The 22,232-nt window shown below is 40.6% G+C and overlaps 6 protein-coding genes across 18 annotated transcripts in view; 3 read left to right on the top strand and 3 right to left on the bottom strand.

Annotated features, from left to right (window-relative positions):
- The first annotated feature begins 65 nt into the window (after nt 1–65).
- Nucleotides 66–4,169, top strand: Nhe1 (Na[+]/H[+] hydrogen exchanger 1). The gene is made up of 2 exons (XM_066292544.1): nt 66–2,136; nt 3,354–4,169. The coding sequence occupies exons 1-2, from the start codon at nt 268–270 to the stop codon at nt 3,486–3,488; spliced, it is 2,004 nt and encodes a 667-aa protein (XP_066148641.1). The 5' UTR covers nt 66–267; the 3' UTR covers nt 3,489–4,169.
- PIG-F (phosphatidylinositol glycan anchor biosynthesis class F) lies at nt 2,155–4,169 on the top strand. The gene has a single exon (XM_066292546.1). The coding sequence runs from the start codon at nt 2,666–2,668 to the stop codon at nt 3,341–3,343; it is 678 nt and encodes a 225-aa protein (XP_066148643.1). The 5' UTR covers nt 2,155–2,665; the 3' UTR covers nt 3,344–4,169.
- Nucleotides 4,170–4,258: 89 nt separating this feature from the next.
- LOC136344773 (YTH domain-containing protein 1-like) lies at nt 4,259–7,140 on the bottom strand. Its single transcript, XM_066292545.1, has 3 exons — nt 5,778–7,140; nt 4,963–5,139; nt 4,259–4,909 (listed from the first exon to the last, which is right to left on the bottom strand). The coding sequence occupies exons 1-3, from the start codon at nt 6,740–6,742 to the stop codon at nt 4,492–4,494; spliced, it is 1,560 nt and encodes a 519-aa protein (XP_066148642.1). The 5' UTR covers nt 6,743–7,140; the 3' UTR covers nt 4,259–4,491.
- Nucleotides 7,141–7,637: 497 nt separating this feature from the next.
- RpL7 (ribosomal protein L7) lies at nt 7,638–9,253 on the top strand. Its single transcript, XM_066291808.1, has 4 exons — nt 7,638–7,771; nt 7,999–8,289; nt 8,535–8,880; nt 9,102–9,253. The coding sequence occupies exons 1-4, from the start codon at nt 7,761–7,763 to the stop codon at nt 9,210–9,212; spliced, it is 759 nt and encodes a 252-aa protein (XP_066147905.1). The 5' UTR covers nt 7,638–7,760; the 3' UTR covers nt 9,213–9,253.
- Nucleotides 9,254–9,439: 186 nt separating this feature from the next.
- On the bottom strand, nt 9,440–10,329 carry mbf1 (multiprotein bridging factor 1). The gene is made up of 2 exons (XM_066291809.1): nt 10,097–10,329; nt 9,440–10,044 (listed from the first exon to the last, which is right to left on the bottom strand). The coding sequence occupies exons 1-2, from the start codon at nt 10,218–10,220 to the stop codon at nt 9,725–9,727; spliced, it is 444 nt and encodes a 147-aa protein (XP_066147906.1). The 5' UTR covers nt 10,221–10,329; the 3' UTR covers nt 9,440–9,724.
- Nucleotides 10,330–13,841: 3,512 nt separating this feature from the next.
- The window catches only part of SLO2 (slowpoke 2), a 29,214-nt gene continuing 20,823 nt past the window's right edge, over nt 13,842–22,232 (bottom strand). For 9 of the 13 annotated variants that reach the window (XM_066291679.1, XM_066291678.1, XM_066291684.1 and 6 more), the window contains 14 exons: nt 21,860–22,032; nt 21,679–21,809; nt 21,282–21,344; nt 20,615–20,743; nt 20,322–20,543; nt 20,129–20,263; nt 19,964–20,075; nt 19,723–19,908; nt 19,488–19,667; nt 17,444–17,539; nt 17,148–17,353; nt 16,795–17,097; nt 16,434–16,726; nt 13,842–16,379 (listed from right to left, as the gene is read on the bottom strand). In XM_066291679.1, the coding sequence (XP_066147776.1) occupies nt 16,276–16,379; nt 16,434–16,726; nt 16,795–17,097; nt 17,148–17,353; nt 17,444–17,539; nt 19,488–19,667; nt 19,723–19,908; nt 19,964–20,075; nt 20,129–20,263; nt 20,322–20,543; nt 20,615–20,743; nt 21,282–21,344; nt 21,679–21,809; nt 21,860–22,032 (2,333 nt within the window). In that variant the 3' untranslated portion in view covers nt 13,842–16,275. The remainder of the gene's footprint in view (nt 16,380–16,433; nt 16,727–16,794; nt 17,098–17,147; nt 17,354–17,443; nt 17,540–19,487; nt 19,668–19,722; nt 19,909–19,963; nt 20,076–20,128; nt 20,264–20,321; nt 20,544–20,614; nt 20,744–21,281; nt 21,345–21,678; nt 21,810–21,859; nt 22,033–22,232) is intronic. The other 4 variants (XM_066291683.1, XM_066291691.1, XM_066291680.1 and 1 more) reach the window with 3 other exon arrangements.

Consider the following 22,232-nt stretch of genomic DNA (forward strand, 5'->3'; position numbering starts at 1 on the left):
ATTTACATAATCCGAGTACTTCAACGAATATATCAAAAGTAAATGTCATTCGTAATTGTCTAATGCCATTGCTCGTTGACATTTGTGTGTTTTGGTTCGTGTCACAATCCTTTTAAAATATTCCATAAGTTCCATGAAATAATGCTTTTGCAAAGGATTTTGCAATATTTAAGCCACGTTTAGCTGTAATTCGTTACTAAATCTGTGCTATGACTTAGTAAAAACCAGTGTTTAAGTTTCGGAAGAAACATCAACGCCTCCGCAACGATGGAAGGGGGAAAATTTCTGGTATTCACCACCATTTGTTTCGTCCTGTTTTGGAACATCGTATCCTTACAAAACATGTCTGTGGTTGTCGTTACCAGCAACGTCTCCCTAAAGGGTCTTGCCCCAAACCCGTCACTCCCCTCTGTGATTATCAATTCCAATGACATTAGTACCAATTCATTCAAAAGTAAAAATACCAGTGACACAATCACATTGCTTCCAACTGTGACATCACCTCCCAATGGCACGATCTCCAATAGCGTAATCGCTAAAAACTCCGATATTCCACCAATAGATGCAAATGGCACTGCAGATGTAAATGCCACAAAGATCAATGTATCTTCGACCACACAATCAATTGAACCAGTTTTGCCAGATAAAGAAGCAGCTGAAGATGAGCACAACAGTTCTATGGCCATTTTCTTTGTGCTCTGTGTGCTTGCCTTGGGCATTCTCTTAATTCATCTCATGCTCCATACAGGCTTCCAGTATGTTCCTGAAAGTATTGTTATTGTTTTTCTGGGGGCTCTTATAGGATTTGCTATGAGTGCTTTAAGTAACCGAAATATTAGTAATTGGAGAAAAGAAGAAGCATTTTCCCCCACAGCCTTTTTCCTCATATTGTTGCCACCAATTATCTTTGAATCAGGTTACAACCTGCACAAGGGAAACTTTTTCCAGAACATCGGTTCAATCTTGGTTTTTGCAATTCTGGGCACCACAATCTCAGCCTTTGTTATAGGTTTTGGTATCTATTTCTTAGGATTAGCAGATGTAGTCTATAAGCTCAGTTTTGTGGAGTCTTTTGCCTTTGGTTCATTAATTTCAGCAGTAGATCCGGTGGCTACAGTGGCCATATTTCATGCTCTGAATGTGGACCCAATATTAAATATGTTGGTCTTTGGTGAGAGCATTCTAAATGATGCTATTGCTATCGTTTTAACCACTGCAGCTCTGGAATCAAACAACCCTGCAATGGGCACTGGAGAAGCAATTATGTTGGGAGTAGAAAACTTTTGTCTTATGTTCTTTGCTTCTGCTGGAATTGGAGTGATCTTTGCCCTTATCAGTGCCCTTCTCCTAAAACATGTAGACCTCCGAAAAAATCCCTCCCTAGAGTTTGCCATGATGTTGGTTTTTACTTATGCCCCATATGTATTGGCTGAAGGAATTCATTTATCTGGTATCATGGCCATTTTATTCTGTGGCATTGTCATGTCCCACTACACCCATTTTAACCTATCGACAGTCACTCAAATTACCATGCAACAAACACTGAGAACGTTGGCTTTTATTGCTGAAACGTGCGTGTTTGCCTACTTGGGTCTAGCCTTGTTTAGCTTCCAGCATCGAGTCGAGCCAGCTTTAATTGTCTGGAGCATCATTCTTTGTCTAATTGGCAGAGCCTGCAATATTTTTCCTTTAGCCATTTTGGTTAATCGCTTTAGGGAGCATCAAATAACAAAGAAAATGACTTTCATCATGTGGTTCAGTGGGCTGAGAGGAGCAATTTCCTACGCCCTTTCATTGCATTTGAACTTTAGCGACGAGACCCGCCATGTCATTATCACCACTACCCTGATTATAGTATTGTTTACTACCCTGTTCTTTGGGGGCTCTACCATGCCACTGTTGAAGTTTATGCAAGCAACCAAAAATCCTGCCAGAAGGCAAAAGAGAAGGAAAAAGGATAGGGAGGTCACTTTGAGTAAAACAAGGGAGTGGGGGCAAGCCCTGGATTCGGAGCATTTATCGGAGACTACCGAGGGCGAGATGGAGGTATCCTTTGTTTCGGACAGAATTAAAGGGTTTGCAAAGTATGATCTGAAGTATTTGATTCCTTTTTTTACTAGGAGGTTTACACAGCAGGTAAGTTGATATCGATTTATGTTTTGTGATTGACACCTGATTAAGTGGCAGATCACTGAGGTTTTTTGCTGTACACACTTGAGATATTCCAAGATATTTGAACGTATTAGTAGCTAAGGTAAATATTTCGAGATACGTTTGAAGTATTTCTAGATATTTCTGAGAGATTTCGAGGTACAAAAAAAAATCATCAACGATCTACTTCTTAGATTCAATTATACTAGTAAGGTTTAAGCAATGTTCAACTTGCCCTCATATTTTTTCTAAGTCTACAAATTGAGTTAAAAGTGACCATTGAAACAACGCTTAGACTCAATTGCAGCGCACATTCATTATTTAGAGGTGGAGGTGAATTTCCAATTATACACATTTCCCTTTGTTAAAAGAACGTTTTGCTCGGATACAGGTAAAGGCATCTTGTGACGTCATTGTTGATTTACAGTCGTTAATTTTCATCCTATAACCTCAAATACTCATTTGCAATTCTTGTTGTTGATTGCGTATTTTCAAGTAGCTTTTGCATTGAAAAATGCAGTTTTCCTCCTCAAATTATGTCATAAACTCAACTAATTTGGCATTAAATAGTGCCTTAACATGCAGCTACCTCTCGCTACTGTTTTTATGGTTTCACTTCTCCGATTTCCTGTACGAAATAGGGAACTTCAGGAGCAGCTACTTGCAGTGGATTTTACTGATTTTTGAGGTGGTAAAGTACTGGGCGGCTCCCGTCATCTATCCTATAGATCCTAAGAAAACCGACCCTAAGAGACCAGGTGTATTGAAAAACGCCGTCACAGTAGTTGCCCTAGTGGCAGCATTTTATGCCATAGCAATTCTCTTTGGAGCCCCCTTCTTTACCAAGCAAGAGGAAACGTTCACTTTCGCTCTCACCATGGGAGTTTTAACGGTCCTGCCTAGCAGCCTTCACCTTGGGCCTGACAAAAGTCCTTCTATTCTCTTGTCTTTATCATCCCTCAATATCACCAATTCACAGAGACCATTTGTGATAGTGGCTCAGCTTACATGTCTTGGTGCTTGGCTGGGAGCAGTGGTTATTCCACTGGACTGGAACAAACCCTATCAAGTGTGGCCAATTCCTTGCATCTTAGGAGCTTTAGCTGGCTGTTTCTTGGGAAATTTTTCTCTTTTAATTGCACATGTTTTCCAAAGTTCAAAGTCAAAAAGACAGCTGAGAACTGAGTGTTAATTGCTTGTAGGAATTGAAGGATTGCAAGAGTCAAATGACTGACCTTACAAATCAGTGGTATCAAGCTATTAGGATATCTCCAGATCATTCAGACGAAGAGACAGGAACTACTGCTCGGTCCAGTATATCCAGTATAGTTCGCTGACCATCTTCAAAGTGTAGTTCGGAGAAATTTCCATTAATAAGTTGTTAAGTAATTTGTGTGTTTTAAGTGGTGTATTTGGTGAGATAGACTCATTTGGTTTTTGCTTGTATTGTATTTCATTGAATTTTACTGAGTGATTGTTCTAAATTCGTATCTGTTATTAGGTTTAGATGCCAATGTCTGGCATTTTACAGCACAAAATCTGTCCAATCAACATTCATGCAAGGTTGAAATATTAAGTTGTGATAATCCATAGGCCATTATATATTTTAATGTTACTTGGCAGTATTATTTAGGGCTATTTTTATACTTCAAGCCCTTCTTAAATCAGAATAACCTGTTAGATAGTGCAGCTTGGATGTGTGTAATTTCATAGGTATTTTCAAGCACTCCTGTGTATCATTTTCATTTCGAGGACAATATTTCACCCCCTAAATGCATTCGCTTTTCACCAAAAATGTAGAATTAGCATAATTCTCTAAGTCTAAGCACATCTATGGGTAAACCTGTGATGGTGCTCTATTTTAATGGTCTTAAGTAGATTATAACAATTTTGGCTGTTGATTTTTAATATCAGGATTATTACGAATTAGTACTACCAAAATTCGGAGATAAGACGATGATGTTAAATAGTGTTATGGGTTTTTGTTTGTTGCTTAATAAATGAATTTTGTCGTTGAACTGGTTTGTGTTTTGTCGAGATTTTTTAATTGTTTCCTAAGGAGCAATGAAACCCACAGTGGACATTATGGGGCCTTAAATTAAACTGATTTGTTTATAAAGTATTCATATTTATTCGAACCAGTTGAATCGTTTTTCCTTGGGAATTCCATCATTTCTTGTTTAGACCTTAAAAACTTAGATCGGTTGAGCTCTGGTTGATTAGGAGACATAAATAGCTAATAATCACATGAAATTTAAAGAAATGTACAGTTTAATTATAAAGAGATTAATAATCAGTGATATTAACGCAAAAATGTAAATATTATTAAAAAAACATAATTTAACGCCTATCTCTGTAGCGATAGCGACTGTCCCTATCTCTCAGTCTTTGTCTTTCGCGTTCCCGCTCCCTTTCACGCTCTCTCTCACGCTCTCTTTCTTTTTCCCTTTCACGCTCCCTCTCTCGTTCCCGCAAACGCTCTCTATCCCTAGACCGTCCCCTCGATCTATCTCTAGAATACCCTCTGGATCTGGACCGATCCCTGGAGTATCCCCTCTCCCTCGAGTACCGCTCCCTGGAATATCCTCTCTCTCTCTCCCGGGAATACCCTTTGGAAGGGGCTTGGTCCCTGGACGAGCGTCGCTCCTTGTTCTTCCAGATAAACTCCTCCACAGTTCGGTCATAGGTGCGTTTGTCGGAGTGATAAGCACCCATCCTCGGCGCCGGGTACTCGGCCATGGGAACAGCTTCGAAATACCTAATAATTGCCTCCAAAGTTGGAAGGGATTTTCACTTGAGTTCCAACTTTACCTGGCAGGAGTGCGCATACCCTCATAACTGGAGTGCGGCGGATAGAGCCCTGGAGGTGCGACATAAGGTAAAGGGGGTAGTTGATGTTGCATGGTGCGCATGTAATCAGCTACGTAGGCTTCGGCTGCGGCCGCTGTATACGGCCGAGAAGTTTCTCTGTCATAGAATGACAAGTATCTGAAAATGGGGCTGAGTCATGCGTGTTTAGAGTTTAGCAGAGGGTATTCATGTCAGTTTCACTCATCGCTCAGGATTCTTTAAGATCTGGCTTGATGAACTACCTGTTAGCATATTGATTACTCTTGCCTGAAGGTACAACTTGTACCAGATGGCAGAGGCTACCTCATATAAAGCAGATAATCGGTACACCCTGCAACTTTTGCCAACCTACTTTATTTCTAATATGTATATGAAGCAGCAAAAAAAGTTACCACGGTGGACACGCCCTCTGTTATCCAGGCTACACAGAGTACCCTTCGTTTCTTCCTGTTCACTTACCCTCATGGCAAGCAGGGGAAATGAAGAAAATAATTTATTACCATAAACAGTCCACAGAGTCGCCCTAAACCCTTGGAAAACACTCTTCATTTGAGCGTTTTAAGAACCTTTATACGTTTGGAATGATGGTTGTCACGAAGACTCAAATTATTTTACCAAGTCCGATGACACTCACACATAAAATGCTCTTAAGAAAAATGTTCATAACACTAGAGAGTTCATGTGAGAAGTCCCCCAAACTACAACCCAGCGGCTCACTGTTGCAGCAAAGAAATAAACACTCATTGGTGAGTAAAAACTACAAGAACCACACTTACCTTTCTTGGGCACGAGGCGAGACTGACCGCCTATAACCACCGGAACCTAGTAACCTATTGGGCATAAAGAACTTCCGCCTGGAAAATCCACCTCCTCTGCCTCCTCTGAATGTAAAAGGGGCTCTTGCAGCTATCGGCATCCTAGCTTTAACGTGTCTGCCCCCATCTTTTGCTCGCAAGTTCAATTTTTTGGAAGCCTCTTTAGCCAATCTTAAAATGGGTGATAGGTCTACTGCATCATCTTCAGGGAAAAGACGGCACAGTTCCTCAGCTACTCGTGGTTCAATTTCCTGCCCATCTCGGCCTATTTTGACAGGTTTGCCATCATTCCATGGGTTGTAAAGGTGCATGGTATTGGAGAATGGTAGCTCCTTGCGACAAATCCAGTCAATTTTAAACACTCCTCCTAAAGCTTTGGCTGACAGGCCTGGTGGGAGTACCCAAGATACTCCTGGGATATTGTGACGGGATTCACCTTTTAATCTAGCAAAGCCTGCAAATTTCCCACTTTCCTTAACTGAGAATATGAGAAGTACATTTCTTGCTTCTTGGAAAGCTTGGTTCAAGTTGCCTTCATTCTGTGGTAGGGTTGACCACACACCTTTGGCTTTGGATAATGCAATATTTTCCGCGTTATTCGATTTTATGATGAAAAACCTGGCGTCTCGGAAGAGGTAGTTAAGTTTTGTCAAATAGTCATATTTTGATTTGCAATCCTTGGAGCGCTCAGCTTTTGCAGAGGGTGAGGGACTCTTATCAGAGCGAGTGCTTTTGTGGCGTTCGTGGCGCCCCTTTCCCGAGGAAGCTGTAGTCACCGAAGTGATACTGGGGGCTGAAGATGACTCTGAACTGGAAGAGGAAATGTCGCTCTCGTAGTTTACTTCGTCTAGTTTCATGTCGTCGCCCATGTCGAGGCTGAGGTTCTCCGAGTCTGGAATTGCGTTCCTGGGCGATGAACTGTCCATTATCGGATGAGGGGCACAAGCAAAGCACCGGTCGCGGCACTTTTGAACACTATAAATTCACACTATTTAGCATTAGAGTGAATTCTAAATTGTAAATTTGGACTTGTAATACCGGAAAATGAAATATTTTTTAATGAAAAAGGAACCGGATAATTGCAATGCATTAAAACTCCAAAATAAATAGAGGCAGCAAGGACCAAGATGAATTCTCTATTTTCGCATGAATGTTCTATATTCTTCCTTTATCGTAGTCCATATATAAGACAATAACAGAATGTGAATATCATGTCGGTGATTGATTCGTTGTCGTGAATTAAAATTTGACAAATGATAAATTTATAAGCGTGGTTAAGCCATTGCTAGCCCTGATCGACGTCATCTTTTCTATAATTTGCGTCATTAACGCACTCGAGCGAATAGGATATAGGTTAATTCTGGTTAACTAGAGGTGATTTCGACTTGCGAGTGCTACGCAGCTCGTACCCTAAATTATAATGTCTTATCATTTAGTTTCATATATAGAATTAGGAAAGAACACATCAATTCGAGGTGTCAAACACCTATCAATAGTTATCAAACCGTTTTATCCTATGGAGGCAATGGTTCGAAGTTCTGACAACTTTATCAAGATCAATTCCAGGAAACGTTGAAAAGTAACACAATATTGTTTAGGGTCAAAAAAGTGAAGAGAATTGTAGCTTTGGCTCATGATGACGACAGAATAACAATTTTTGCTCATTTCGATTTTTCGAAAATTGAATATTTGATGTAAAACTTGTGAATTTAAGCAGATTATTATTGTTATATGAATTCTAAAATGTGATGAATATAAAATGCAATAGTAAATATACGAAAAAGTGTATAAACATTTTATACCTACCATTTACCAGATGTCGACGTTGTCTACACCTTACCAACTTGTAAATATCAAATGATAATGTCATATGTCATCTTAACAATTGACCTTACATAGCCTAAATATTGACACCACTGGAATTCTTCCTAGCCTTAGATTAAAATGGCCCCGACGTAAGTTATTTTATTCAATACAAATTCCTAATCATCCAAAAATTCACCGGAGTTTCTTCGTTTTCAAATTTATTTTTCATCACCTTTAATGTTTTCCTTGACATTTTCTTAAACATTTTCCACTCTTTTTCCCTATAGCACCGATAAATGTTTTTCTAAAAGTTGTAGTGTTTACATCAGTAAGGTGCCTTGAAGAAGCAGTAAAAATGAGTTTCTTTGATTTTCAGGGTGGAGAAAAAAACGAAAACGGTTAAAGGACTGCCTGCAGTGCCCGAAGCGGTATTAAAGCACCGCAAAAGGCGTGCGGCTTCTCGTGCCAAGAGGCTCCAATCGACCATCAAGAAGAAGGCCGCTTTGATCAAGAAGAAGAAAGATATCTTTAAAAGGGCCGAACAGTATGTTAAAGAGTACAGATTAAAGGAACGTGATGAGATCAGACTTATCAGACAGGCGAAAAATAAGGGTAATTTCTATGTGGCTGCTGAAGCTAAGTTGGTTTTTGTCATTCGGATCAAGGGGTAAGTTCAACTCGTTACTAGAGATCTTGCTTTTACGCACGTAGATGGTTTCTATAGTGGTTTTGCTGCTTATTTGCAAAACCACTTTCCATGCTGTCTTAAATTGACTAGTTTTTTGTTCATGTCCTAGCTAGCTGATAGCTAAAGGCATTGTAAACATTTCTAACATTTGTCTACTTATTCAGTTGTATTTTTGCCCAGTTGGGAATCCCACAAATAGCAATAAACTCCAATTTTAATTTTAGTATCAACAAAGTAGCACCCAAAGTCCGTAAAGTCTTGCAGCTCTTCAGGCTCCTCCAAATCAACAATGGAGTTTTTGTGCGCCTTAATAAAGCCACCATTAACATGCTTCGAATCTGTGAGCCTTACATTACCTGGGGCTACCCCAACTTAAAGTCAGTTCGGGAATTGATCTATAAAAGGGGTTTCGCCAAGGTTAATGGTCAAAGGATTCCCATCACGAGCAACCAGATTATTGAAAACCGATTAGGCCGAATGGGGATTATTTGCGTAGAGGATTTGATCCATGAGATTTTCACTGTAGGCACTAAGTTTAAATATGCCTCTAATTTTTTGTGGCCTTTCAAGGTGAGTCGTTTTCTGGTTAGTCCTAGCCAACTTGATCTACATGTTGTCCTTTGATCAGTGGGGGATGTGTTAAAGACAGTTGGTAAATTGATTCCACTGCAAAAACACTGTTACCATTTTTCCTTTGATATAGGTTTACAGTCTTTTTGCAAATGGTACAGGATGTTTCTTACTCAGGTATTTCTTTTTGCTATACATATGTTTTTTTGTCTTTTTTAAAGTTAAACACCCCAACTGGTGGCTGGCGCAAGAAGACAAATCATTACGTTGAAGGTGGTGATTTTGGCAACAGAGAAGACAAGATCAATGAGCTTCTTAGGAGGATGGTGTAAAAACCCCTTTTTCCTGATAATAATAAAACTTGTACAATAAGGATTTTTGTTAACTTCCCTTCCATTAAAGATTTCCGGCATTTCCATTTAATGCTTTATAAAGTATAGATTTTAGATTAAATTAATCGCAGAAATCATTAAATTATCCAATATTCCCAAGGAGAGCATACTGATGATTATGTCTTTGTTCAGTTGCCACTGATGAATTTCTCAATAAAACAAAGCAATTCCTGTCTAAAGAATGTTAATAAGTAACTTTACAATTTTGCTTAAATAACATATAAATCAAATTTGTAAACAATTTTATGGTTAAAGCCGGCATCCCAAATAAATGCACACACCTATGGTGGAAGGTGGCAGTCCAAGATCCCTCATAACATACAAATTAAAACGTATTCGATCTCCTTTATGAGACAAAGGGAAAAATTAATTTTAAAACCAGATTTCCAATTGACAAAACTAAATTAGCCACGAGAGTAATTATTAAAATTTGTCAATCTGTCTGATCGTGCCTAGTTCTTCCCGCTTCCAATGGGTAGCATGGGTTTTCCCTTGTCTTTTCCCCGAAGTTTTGTTCCAATCACTCTTTCAATCTTTCCGAGGATTACATTGTTGGGTATCCCCTTTCCTGCCTCATAGTCTGTGATGACTTGTGGTTTCTCGTTTATTTTAGTGGCCAGTTCCTTTTGGCTGAGGCCCTTGAGTTGTCGACCTTGTTGGATAATCTTTCCCACGTCCAATGAGATTGTGTCGTGTTTCAATTCCTCGGTTTCCCGGTCGAGTTTAGCAGTGTTTTTGGTGGTGACGTGCTGTTTATTGCTGCCTGCTCCCCCTGGAAAAGCGCAATTTGGTGGAACCCCGAAGAAGGGGATCATCCAACTCACATTTTAATTGTGTGTCCACTGCGATGCCCTGTCGTCGCGCAGCGTTTACGGCCTTCTCAGTTTTCATAGTTGAAGCCTTAGGGGTTTTTTTCTTCAAAACGGTTACAGTATCCCAATCAGACATTGTTTAGTATTTCTACAAAGGGTTGTTAAAAAAGAATTTAATGGAGAATTGTAGCTATTCTGCCAATTGTAAAATTCAATATACACCTGAATCTAGCCTCCATATGATTCTATCATAATAAAGAAGTGTAGTAGATATTCGCCTGGTAAGAAGGGAGTAGATGGAGTTGTAACTGGATTCGTCTTATATTTGAAAACACCATAAATAGGGATGAGTATATCTTTGAAGTGTACGACTTGTCGATAATCAACAGTTTATTTGTTTAATTTCCAATGGAGTGTTGATCGTATTTTTAAGTATAAGTCTTTGTTAGAGTAAGAATAGTTTGGTTAGATTAGTTGAGGTTTTGGTGGATTTTGAGAGTGTGATTCGGTAGGGATGCTCGCTCTGGCAAGTAAACCTGACGAATGACCGAAAGGTAACGCGTGTGAACGAAAACTCCAGGGCATGCTGTCAAGGGCTAACGGTTTGGGGTACAAAAGATCGAGGAGGCGACATCGTGAACATCCCAGAGAGGTACAAAAACAAAGGCTTAAAGCGATAGCAGAGTAAAACGCGATAATACCGCTCGACTCTGTTATCTGATGCCAAAAACAAAAAGCGGCCCAAAAGCACGATGAAGGATTCGGGCACTGGCTCGAAATCCTTTGCAAATACGGTTTTTTTTAGTGAGTGAAACCCCATAACAGGCTGGTAGTACGAACTGCAGTACGTCTTGCCGACAAAATTTTTTATCCCTGGGGTCGCGTACCTCAAAAAGAAAATGACGACGGCATTGTCAACCCTGCTGTACGTGGCTCCTGATTGGTGGACGGAGCTGATGTACAGGAAGTACGACGCCATCTTGGAGAGAGCAAATTGTTTGCTCGCGCTCTGAGTGAGTACTGCTTACAGGACGGCGCTGGCTGCGGCGGTGTTGGCCTCAGCCAAAATATCTCCGATAAGGATAAGACTGAAGGAAAGGAGAGTGTTGTGGGAGAAAGGGAGAATGCATAGGAAAGAGGTGCGACAGTGGGTGATGGAGGAATGAGCGAGGTAATGGGTGAGGTACAAAGGATGAGTAAAAAACCTTCATACCCAGAATTCGTAGGTGATACGAGTGTGAGTGGACGAAGAGTGGTTACATGCTTTCCAGGCGTTTACCGGCGACGGGATGTTCGGGAAATACTTGAGGCAGATCGGAGTGGAAGGGAGTGCTGAATGTTGATTCTGCGTCGAAAGGGAGGACACGCTCAGAGCACATGCTGTGGGTGTGTCCAGAATGAGAGGACTATCGTACGGCGGTGAAGGAAGGGTGACTCGAGCTGGATCGAAGCACAATAGGAAACGAGTTGGTGGAAAGGAAGAAGTAGGGAATGTCTGAGAGAATGATTGAAAATATAATGAGAGTAAAGATTGCCAGGTAAAACGAAAAAAAAAAGAGTGGCTGCTGAGTCGTGTCCGTATCTATTTCAGGCGAAAAGGTATACTCCTGTTGAAATGTCCGAAAGTGGTTTCGGGTGGTGGAAGAGGGGAGAAGGGTTTTTATTAGGTAGGTTGAAGTGGAGGCTTAAATCCCACACGTCCGGTCGTCAAACAATAGACTGGGTGTCTTTGGAAGATTTTCACTAATTTCCCGTAAAAACAATTTTTACGGTTTTTTTAGTTATTTTCATTTTTGGTTAAATTTCATTATAATATTTATTATATTTTCCAATTGTTTTTTTTTGTTTTATTTTGTCCTATTCAAAACCCTGATCCATTCCACGTCTTGGGAAGTTTGGGGATACTTATATAGAAAATAAGAAAAAAAAAACACAATTTGTTGTGAAGAATCACGTTTTGCAATATCAAAGAAGTCATTTCTTCAGAGAAGCCATAAATTTTGGTGAGTTAAATAATATGAATTCATTAAGACAATTATCAATTCAATTATCAGTCAAATTATCAATTCAATTATCAGTCAAATTTTCAGTTCAATTATCAGTCAAATTATCAGTCCAATTATCAATTCAATAATTAGTTCAATTATGAGTTTAATTATCAGTCCAATTAGGAATTCAATAATTAGTTCAATTATGAGTCCAATTAGCAATTCAATAATTAGTTCAATTATGAGTTTAATTATCAGTCCAATTAGCAATTCAATAATTAGTTCAATTATAAGTTGAATTATCAGTCCAATTATCAATTCAATAATTAGTTCAATTATGAGTTTAATTGTCAGTCCAATTATCAATTCAATTAACAATTCAATAATTATTTCAATTATGAGTTTAATTATCAGTCCAATTAGCAATTCAATAATTAGTTCAATTATAAGTCCAATTAGCAATTCAATAATTAGTTCAATTATAAGTTGAATTATCAGTTCAATTATCAATTCAATTAACAATTCAATAATTAGATCAATTATGAGTTTAATTATCAGTCCAATTAGTAATTCAATAATTAGTTCAATTATAAGTTGAATTATCAGTCCAATTATCAATTCAATTAACAATTCAATAATTAGTTCAATTATGAGTTTAATTATCAGTCCAATTAGTAATTCAATAATTAGTTCAATTATAAGTTGAATTATCAGTCCAATTATCAATTCAATTAACAATTCAATAATTAGTTCAATTATGAGTTTAATTATCAGTCCAATTAGTAATTCAATAATTAGTTCAATTATAAGTTGAATTATCAGTCCAATTATCAATTCAATTAACAATTCAATAATTAGTTCAATTATGAGTTTAATTATGAGTCCAATTAGCAATTCAATAATTAGTTCAATTATACGTTAAATTATCAGTCCAATTAGCAATTCAATAATTAGTTTAATTATGAGTTTAATTATCAGTCCAATTAGCAATTCATTAATTAGTTCAATTATGAGTTTCATTATCAGTTCAATTTTCAATCAAATTATAAGTCAAATTATCAGTTCAATTATCACTTATTATTACTTGATATTAAACGTTAAATTTCGAATGTGAAAACAGTAAATTAATTGGTCCAAGGACTATTAGCAGCTAAGCATACCGTCTCCCACTTGATTGCTCCGATTTTGGCGAACTGAATATACTTTGGATGTCAACGAAACAGGCGATTTTTTTATATATTTTTATTGCAGAAAGGCATTGTATTAATTAGAATTTATATTTCGAAACAAACTTATGATTACTGAAATCCATTTAAATAATCAATATTACTGGGAGATTTTTAGTGTAACTGTTCTTGACGTGATGAATGCTTTTGATTATTAGTATTTGAAGTGTGGGAGTAAATTAGGCCTAAAATCAATTATCATAACATCATTATAAACCACATTCTTAGTGGCGCCATCTACCAAGCGCAGGATGCACTAGGTGTTACAAATCGACATAGTTCTGTTATCGCACCATGTACAATTTTCGACATTCACTCTTAGATGGTGCCACAAGAGGAGCGTTACCGATTACAGATTTATTTATGTAAAAAAAGCTTATTTGGTGTACTGGCACATAGATGGCGTTACCTAAATAAATTAGTGACGAAATCACTGAAGCGGATTTGAACCATGTAGTGCGAATTCGTCGAAAATCCTATTATTTACCAGTTAGAGCAGGGACAACGTAAAAATAACAAATTAATATATAATATGTACATTGGTTTGTAATGATGAATGATTTATTTTATTTAAAACAAGCATATGTGCATTAAGAGTATATAGTTGAGAATTATACCATCAAAAAAGGATATGCTTTAAAATGAGCAAATAACCACGTAAATTTACTCTGCACTTCAAATAATGCTTAACAATAGTTGTAGTTAACATGAATGCGCATTGCCGTAATAATAGTCTTGCTCATGTGTTCAAAGAAATAAATAAGTAATTTACGCGCTCCGCATGTGCGTGTCTACCATCTTACTCAACATACCTAAAAATGGCACAATATCTCCGTTTAATCCATCTAAAAACAATTCTCTAATAAACTGTGTGCATAACCATCCCTTCAATACTTTTATCATTTTCTTAAGATGAAGCTTATTTATTACAATATAGAAAAAGTAAGACAAATTGCCATAAAAATGTTGAAACTTTAAAATTTTCTTTAAATCTACTATTGCTAAGTTCTTTTTAATTATTATTCTAAGTTGTGTTTGCCAAGTAGCGGCTTCCGCAAACGAACCACTCTGTGGCGCCACTCGGTCGTTTGTATCGGCGATCTGTGGCCGCGCGCAGAAAGGGTAAAAGAGGAGCGGTGGGAGGAGGAGGAGGAAGAGAGGGAGAGAGAGAGACATTCATCCAACGAAAACTGATAGATTAACTGAATACAATCAACGACACTAGAATCGCTTGTGTTGGGCGGGCGTCTCTGGTTGAAAATCGATAGATTTAAGTAGCGACCGAGTGGTACGACCAAGTATCCGCCTGTAGGCGCCCTAAGAGCTGCAACAACATATTTTTGTCGCTAAAACCCCAGTATGAGATTAATATTTACAGTTTGATGACGTATAAATATGGTATGTGCCAAAAATAATACAGAAAAATCTCGTGTTTTGTTATTGAACAAACGCTCGAATTTAAGTTATTTCTGCATAATTTGGATAACAATAGCACTAGACCTAGCGTATGCATACAAGTCAAAATACTGAAAGAAAATTAAGGTGCCCTTCGCGAACTATATACAACTCTAATAATAAAGCAATAGCACCAAAGCATTTTTGGTCGATTTTTCGTATTCTTAGATGCTCTTTGGTCTATTCTAGAAAAATATATTTCACTTATAGAGATAGATATGTTTAAGGTAATTTCTCTAAAGACGATACAATTGGACCTCAATACAGTCTTAAAACTATTTAGGACCTAATAGACGTTCTTGCATCAGGAAGGTTCAATTTCGAATAATAGAGAAATCCTGGTGGCAGTAACGTTTAACGCACAAACTGAGCGTTGCGAAAACAACGGGTTTGGATTGTGAACGATTGCGAAAAGGTTTAGAAAGACGGCTTTGTGTGTCACGACTCGTTCGAATGAATCGTAGATCGATGGTGATTTTAGATCGGTATTGTCGGATCATTTTTGAACCATCATTAATAAAAAAAAGCTCACCGAACTTCTGCATGTTTATTCCTAATCGAAAGCTTCGTTGCAGCTTGATTAACGACGTCGCAGCGCTAAATTTGTGCATCGAACTGTAGTTTGCTCTCAGATTTGCTAGTTTTCTTGCCACAATGGCGGATAATTCTCCCCTTTCTTACTCAGTTATTTACGTCGTTCTTTTGATGTCCTGATGCCTCTGTATAGATTTAAGCCATCTATATAGTCAGTTTTTTTCAACAATTATCACTATGAGTGACTAATAAATTGTAAACGTGGGATTTTCAAACAATGTATACTCATACCTTTCACGGCTTCAAAATAACCATCGCTGCCATTAAGCACGAATAAGAGACAGGGGGTATTTACAGCGCTCCGTTCTAGTCTAGCCGAGTCAGGGATGTTTTAGGAAAATCTTTTATACAGCCTGCTCCCAGTATATTTCTCTCCCACTTTCGGGAGTTTGATTTTTTTTGGACACACTATATAGGAAACGATCTTGGGTCAAGATTGGGGGTATCTAGAAATTTAGATAATGGACGGTTTACTAACACCTACGTGATCATACATAGAAACAATTCAACAGTACATAACAATAAATTGCTGTCAGTCTATGATGTTTACAATTAAATTGGTCTATGAATCATTTGGATGGAGCCCATCGAAGCCTGCTAAGAGTCAATTTACTTAAGCAGCAATGGAAGTTACCAATAAACGTCCAAAGTGAAGGCCTCTAATATGAAGAACTATTGAGCGATATTTGCGACTACCTACCTCTAACTCTCTAAAGCCACTTGTTAGCACCTCTAAATGCTCCTCACTAAAACCCGTTGGATGCGACAACGCACAACAACCGAAATAGTCGCGAAAGGAAAAGAAGAACTCGATTTTCTGAAATCCCAAAGCGAAACTGTTCCCTTCAACTACCGCCGGGTGGAGGAGTCGAGACTACAGCCACTTCCTCCTCAAGCTGCTGCCCCGCTTCCCCCACATTAGGTTATATCATACGATGGTCCCTTGAAGTTGTTGGGGGTCGCCCGACGACGTAGGGAGGGCCGCTTGCGACGACGACGTCATCGGTTCCATAAACGAAGGAGCGATGAGACCTGCGGTCGTTAATAGGTTAGTTGCCGATTACGAACAGTGAGGAATGAAGTCACCTAAACTAACGCCCCCAATAGATTGGAGGCTCAGGGTGCTGGCGGTGTGATGGGGAGGTCCTCCCAGCGATCCCCCCAACATGGGAGGACTCACCACCAGCTGTGTGTTGCTGGAAATTATGGGGGGGCTGTCTTCCTCGGGTGGGGTCACTTCAAGGCCGATGCTATCGTTCAGGGCGATTTTGATGGGGTTCTGGAACGACGTGGAGAAGTGGGAGAGACCGATGTCTTCCAGGCTGCTTTTCCGCTTGGGGTTACCGATGTTGGGTAGCCCTTGGCGGAGGGAATTCGATCTAGAAATGTTGGTATGTAACAGATTGCCGCGTAATATTCAACTTCGAATTTTAAACAATAAACTCACCTCCTCAACAAGATATCGTCTATCACTCTCAAAGAATTAGATCGGCCCCTCTGATGAGTGTTCACTGTGGGACTATCGGGCAACGACAAGGAATTAGACTTTGTCGTCGCCAGGGGAGGAGGCCTCGGGGCCTGGTACCCGCTTAGCCCCAATCCCGACCCCCTGCGACTGCCCCCTAACTGTGCAGTGCTCCCCAACTGCTGCAGCAGGTTCTGCGAGCAAAAGCTGATGTTCGATTTTCGACGACTGTTGTGCCTTTCAAAAGTTTTTTGAGCTGAGAACGGGCTCGGTCGCACTAAGTATCTGCGAGTGGAAAACGTGACTCAAGTCTTTAGATTCCTATCACCACTCACATGATATCACCCTCTTCTAACTTAAGATCACAGCTGGGATTGATTATGACGTAGCTGAGGCTGTTGCGCTTCTCGCTGACGTCATTATAATCTATTGTGGGCAAATTGAGGCTCTCCATGCGAGAGCGTACCAAATTTGCGATTTCCGCCCGTTCTATTTGCTGGTTGTGGTTGTCTTTGGCCTCGTCAGTCATGTTGATCGAATACTGGAAAATTCAAAAAGTCCCCACTACTCGCGGAATTCAGTGCTGCCTATGCCTAAGGGTGAAGGCTATGCTGGGTCTATATGAGCTTACCATGGAGCTGCGCCTGTTGCTGCAACCGAGACAGTTGGTCCCCTCTTTGGGCCGGTACGTTACCCCCACTCGGTCCGGGCCCAAATCCTCGTCAAGCTAGTCATAATAATACGCAACTATTACGTGCACTACAACAGGCCACTAGAGAGAAAATTTTAGTCGTGTTTGTTGCAGTTTCAGTAGTAAAAAGGTCTTTGGCAATCATCGTTAATTTGGAAATGGACGAGCGAGTCGCGAGGCGGCATCGGATTTACTCAGAATCTGAACGAAGTAAGTTATGCAACCATACATTCATCTGTCCACATTCAATTGCGGCAGTGTTGCCACTTTGATAGGGAAAAAACGTTGACAATTGGCATTCTGCTGCGTTTCGCGAGAGAGGGCGGCAGGTTCCCGGCCGTCGGAGATGCGCGCAGTACGCCCGCCGGGACTTGTTGCGCATATGTCTGACAACTGGGAACTGATTTTTTTTACCGGTTGAAACGCAGATGTTCTTCTCTGATGGAACTCCACAATTTGCCACTTATACATATGCGAATATGTACATAAACGTGAGTCGAACACTGCTAGCCCGAACCAATCTGAATTATCATTCTAAAGCACTATAACTATCTCATGCAATCTGCTCTATTCGTCATCCCACAGGCCTGTCTTACCTTTGTGTGTGTGCGTACATGGGTGAATTCGAGTCAGGTGCTTCAAAGCATGCCGTAAGTAAAACTTAATTCAAAAATGACTATTTCTTTGTCTCTCTACACTGGTTTTATGCGGAAATACTTGTATATTTTGCACGGAAATCGTCGTTATTGGAACCTACACTCGAGTCCCCTCAGACGGGTGCGTAGGTACACTATAACGCAGAGCGTCTGCGGTGCAGTGGTAAATGCGCTTTCCGCTCGCTAAAGGTCTGGACTATGCTGTGTATTCGAACGTTTCGAGTCAATTTTGAAGAAAAAGACAAGAAAAATAACGTGCTTTTGAATTAAACTGAACAATTAGGATTAAATGCTTTCTAAAAAAAATGTCAGATCTATCTAAGTCTCTTTTACTCACACATAACGAAGTTTAGCACGTGTGCAATCGGTGTACATTGAATGTCGTTAAAAGAGTGAACACTGACTGAAATCGGAAGCTGTAATCATATTTAATCCCAGTTCCTGTGCAGCCTCACAGAAGCGAAAAAACATTCGTGTGTTGAATAGAAAATTGAAAAAAATCGACCAATTCGTCGTAGTTTTCCGATTAAATTTTGTTCGTTGTTTATTCCAATACTGATTTCGTAATATGCCGGGGAGCTTCACTGCATTTACCGCTGGTTTACAATTTAAATTTGGGATACCCATCGCATGTTGTAGACGTTGATAGTCCCATTAACACGAAACAAAAGTTAGATTCAGGAAGAGCGCGTTATGAACACGCGGAAGCGGAGATATCGGTAAATTTCCCCATCCGCTCTCTTTCAGCAGCGCGATTTAGATTTTTTTAAATAAAACACTTCACGGTCCTGTCGGAGCCGAACCTCCTACTCGCCGATTGACGACGTCACGAGACATCCATCGTGCCACTGATGTGTGACATTTAAATGTCACCGATCGAGTTTGACAAGTCGTAAAACTGGCAATATGGCAAAACCGCGTCCGGTAGCCATTTTCTTCGAATTTTTTTTTTGTTTTTACGTTACCGGACGAATTCCAAAGTTTCTGTTGCAAAATTTCGGACAGAAAATGGGAAGCGGCGAATTTTCCATCGTTCGGAACGCTCAAAGGCACATTAGCATGAAACAAAAATTAGATTCAGGAAGAGCGCGTACTAAATATGCGGAAGTGCATCATTCAATATTGGAAAATTTTCCCATCCATTACAGGCCGAAATTTGAATATTGCCGGTGTCTCTTTGAGGGCTAAATATCTGGAATTTGCTTACAAATCAGTACTCGAATAAACCTTTCTCCGTAGACCGAAACGGTGCCGGATGGAATGGAAAGGGTTCCCAAATTAACAATAACAAAACCACAGTAACAAAATTGTGTTTGGCTGCTACTCACCGATGGCACACGCACGCAGCTCGACCAAGTCGACGAAGGGATACTCACGTGTGACGTGTCAGTCAGTGACGTATCTTGCGTCCGATAAATTCCTATGGGGATTTCGCAGGTGGTCGAGCACAACTTCTGGTACAGGCGGCCGTACGTCCTGATCCACATGTCCTCTTTGTTGATTTTCATCTGGAGGTTCCGGAAAAGGGAAATAAATTGACAAATCGTCACCGTTTACGCTTACCGAAGTTAAAAATCCAGATCCGGGTGCCTGGTCGACTCCCAGAAGAAGCCGGACAAAGGTGATGACGTAGTCCTTGACGAAGGCTTGATAGAGCAGGGTGTCCAGCATGCTGGCGCTGAAGACGCTCCCCGCGGCGAAGGGCAGTCGAAACATGTAGGAAATGTGCGAGCCACGCTCCTTTTCCCTCTAAAATTATCGCGTGATTCAAAACTTAATTGGCGGGATTTTTTTTAACGGGCACCTTCTCCATTTTGGACAGATGAAGCGCGTATTTGTCGTGGGCGCGGAACTGCATAAATCTCATATTTGACGATTGCGAGAGCTCGGTTATACTTTTGATGCTAGGAAAGAATCTGAAGAAAGACTCTTTATTTCTGCGACATTTCTTTGACGATACCGAACTCACTTGAACATGGTCTGCACCGCCACGATGGTATTACAATCCGAGAGCGAGTCCTCCTCGGCGGAATTCGAGAGCTCCTTATTCACGACCACCACGTTCTCGGCCAAATTAATGCCGGCCCTTAACAAATCGTCCAAGCTGCCAAAAGCCAAAGATTTATGCCACAAATTCCCATCTCTTACCCCCAAGCTTTTACCAATCTATTGATCCTAACATCCAATATATCAACGGGAAATAGGAGATCGAATCCAGGAAAGCAATGTCCGGCCGCCGCTCCAACAGGAGAATTATTGGGTTGAGGGAGGTTTTAGGGCGGAAATGGGCCCTTAGGGGTATAATGAAGTTGTAGATGCCGTTGGAGGCGAAATCGGCCGCCAAGATGATCGTCTTGTTCTGCCATTGGTAGTCTCGCGCGTTCCTATTTTTGGGGCCGTGGAGAGCGGACCTTAATGACACTCACTCGCTTCGCTAATGAGCTCGACCACTTACCGGTAATTGCAGTGCTCGCACACTTGGGCGAGCTGCAGGCAACAGAGCGGCTTTTTCTCCTTTAACAAGTAGCACAACGTAGGGCTGACGCCTATGTATGGAGAAACCGGGGGGAAACCCTTGACGATGCTACGGAAATTTAATTAATTGTTACATTAGATCTGATTCCTGCACGATGTCCACGAATATCGCGGGAAAATTGGGTGTAACGTGACGGAACTGTTTTTATCGTTCGGGGGCCGAGCAATGTACGTCGAAAGTCCAATTTTCGCTCGCGCGATTATTTCGGGGACGCCCTGTATAGGAAAAGTAGCACCAACTCCGACGTATTAAGTGGCGCACCCTGCGTCTCTGCTTAATAAGTCCTACGGCGGTTTTCGATATATTGATTAATGTCGTAAATGAGTTCGCCCCCCATCGAGAGAAAGTGGATCTATCTTGTACAGGGTGCAACCGTAAGTCGGAAGCTGCGAGATTTATTCGCAAATCGCAGAGTGTAAACTACTTTGACACCCCGCAGAACCGAAACGGGCAAACAAAGCTCTGCCGCTCTATCCGCTAGTACCGACGTTTCTGTGACACCCTGTATAAGCATAAAGTACTATAAATAGATAACCTGAGGCATGCGGGTCCGTTCAAAGAGGAGAGAGAAAATTGAGGGACTTACCTAAGACATTCATCATGCCATGCAGGTCGGTCGAGGTCCAAGGAATCGTCAGAAAGACTAGACCTAGAGGAATAGTGCCAGGGTCGGACAGAGTGACGATAAAGAGAGACGTAACGGTCTTTTCATCTAACAAAAGGTCGTTTGCAATGCCAAAAGGGGCGTTTTCGGGTTCAACTTACGACAAAGTGCATTAAGTCGAACAACCCTTAGAAGCCAGAAGCGTATTGGGGGTATTTATGCCACTACGTCATCCTACGTTATGTGAGGTGGTGCGATATTAAAGGGACGGTGATAAGGGACACAATTTACCTAGTAAGCGGCTTTATTGGTTGAATTAATGAGGAGAGAGCTCGTCATGACAAGAGGAATCATGCACCAAATTTTGTCTCAGACTTACGCAATCTTCTCACTGGGGGACCGCCACGGAACGTCGTCCTCGAGCTCGTCATCGCTCTCGTCGCCCTCATCCCCTTCGACGTCTTGAGGACAACTTATGTTGAGGCTGCTCCCCGTGAACATATCCGGCACCTGACAAATGTCCCCTTGAAACTCCACTAATTCATTCCACGGAATTTTACCGGAAGAATGCTGGGCCTCCGGGAGTTCCTTCTTTGATTTATCGCCTCTGGACACAGCAGGTTCGTATTGTCCTTGGGAATTTCCAGGTGGTTCCCGGTCACCGAAATGTCCACCGATATGGATCCGGTCGACTCTTTCAAGCATTGTTTGGAGTCGCTCACGGGACCGGTGGCTAAAAGTTTCACCCCGTTATTTCGTCCGCTACCCCCACCCTCCCCCAACCCCTTTTGGAAATCCCAAAGGCAATTCAATACCAAGATGAGCGTCAAACATCGATTTGCCCTTGGTCCACTTAATGGAACAGTAAAACGCTTCAGATGGATGCTGACACATATGAAATCTTTGCTATTACTCAATACACATAAATGAGGA

Source organism: Euwallacea fornicatus, chromosome 17, assembly GCF_040115645.1.
Source record: "Euwallacea fornicatus isolate EFF26 chromosome 17, ASM4011564v1, whole genome shotgun sequence".
NCBI classification, from domain to species: domain Eukaryota; kingdom Metazoa; phylum Arthropoda; class Insecta; order Coleoptera; family Curculionidae; genus Euwallacea; species Euwallacea fornicatus.

Excerpts from the sequence above, each read along its gene's own strand:
- Nhe1 (XM_066292544.1), top strand. The coding sequence starts at position 268 with ATGGAAGGGGGAAAATTTCTGGTATTCACCACCATTTGTTTCGTCCTG. Across the intron at positions 2,137-3,353 it reads CTAGGAGGTTTACACAGCAG|GAATTGAAGGATTGCAAGAG; the intron begins GTAAGTTGATAT and ends AATTGCTTGTAG.
- PIG-F (XM_066292546.1), top strand. The coding sequence starts at position 2,666 with ATGCAGTTTTCCTCCTCAAATTATGTCATAAACTCAACTAATTTGGCA.
- LOC136344773 (XM_066292545.1), bottom strand. The coding sequence starts at position 6,742 with ATGGACAGTTCATCGCCCAGGAACGCAATTCCAGACTCGGAGAACCTC. Across the intron at positions 5,140-5,777 it reads TCGCCTCGTGCCCAAGAAAG|ATACTTGTCATTCTATGACA; the intron begins GTAAGTGTGGTT and ends CCCCATTTTCAG. Across the intron at positions 4,910-4,962 it reads GGTATGCGCACTCCTGCCAG|GTATTTCGAAGCTGTTCCCA; the intron begins GTAAAGTTGGAA and ends GGCAATTATTAG.
- RpL7 (XM_066291808.1), top strand. Across the intron at positions 8,290-8,534 it reads TTTGTCATTCGGATCAAGGG|TATCAACAAAGTAGCACCCA; the intron begins GTAAGTTCAACT and ends TTTTAATTTTAG. Across the intron at positions 8,881-9,101 it reads ATTTTTTGTGGCCTTTCAAG|TTAAACACCCCAACTGGTGG; the intron begins GTGAGTCGTTTT and ends TCTTTTTTAAAG.
- mbf1 (XM_066291809.1), bottom strand. The coding sequence starts at position 10,220 with ATGTCTGATTGGGATACTGTAACCGTTTTGAAGAAAAAAACCCCTAAG. Across the intron at positions 10,045-10,096 it reads AGTGGACACACAATTAAAAT|GGGGAGCAGGCAGCAATAAA; the intron begins GTGAGTTGGATG and ends GCGCTTTTCCAG.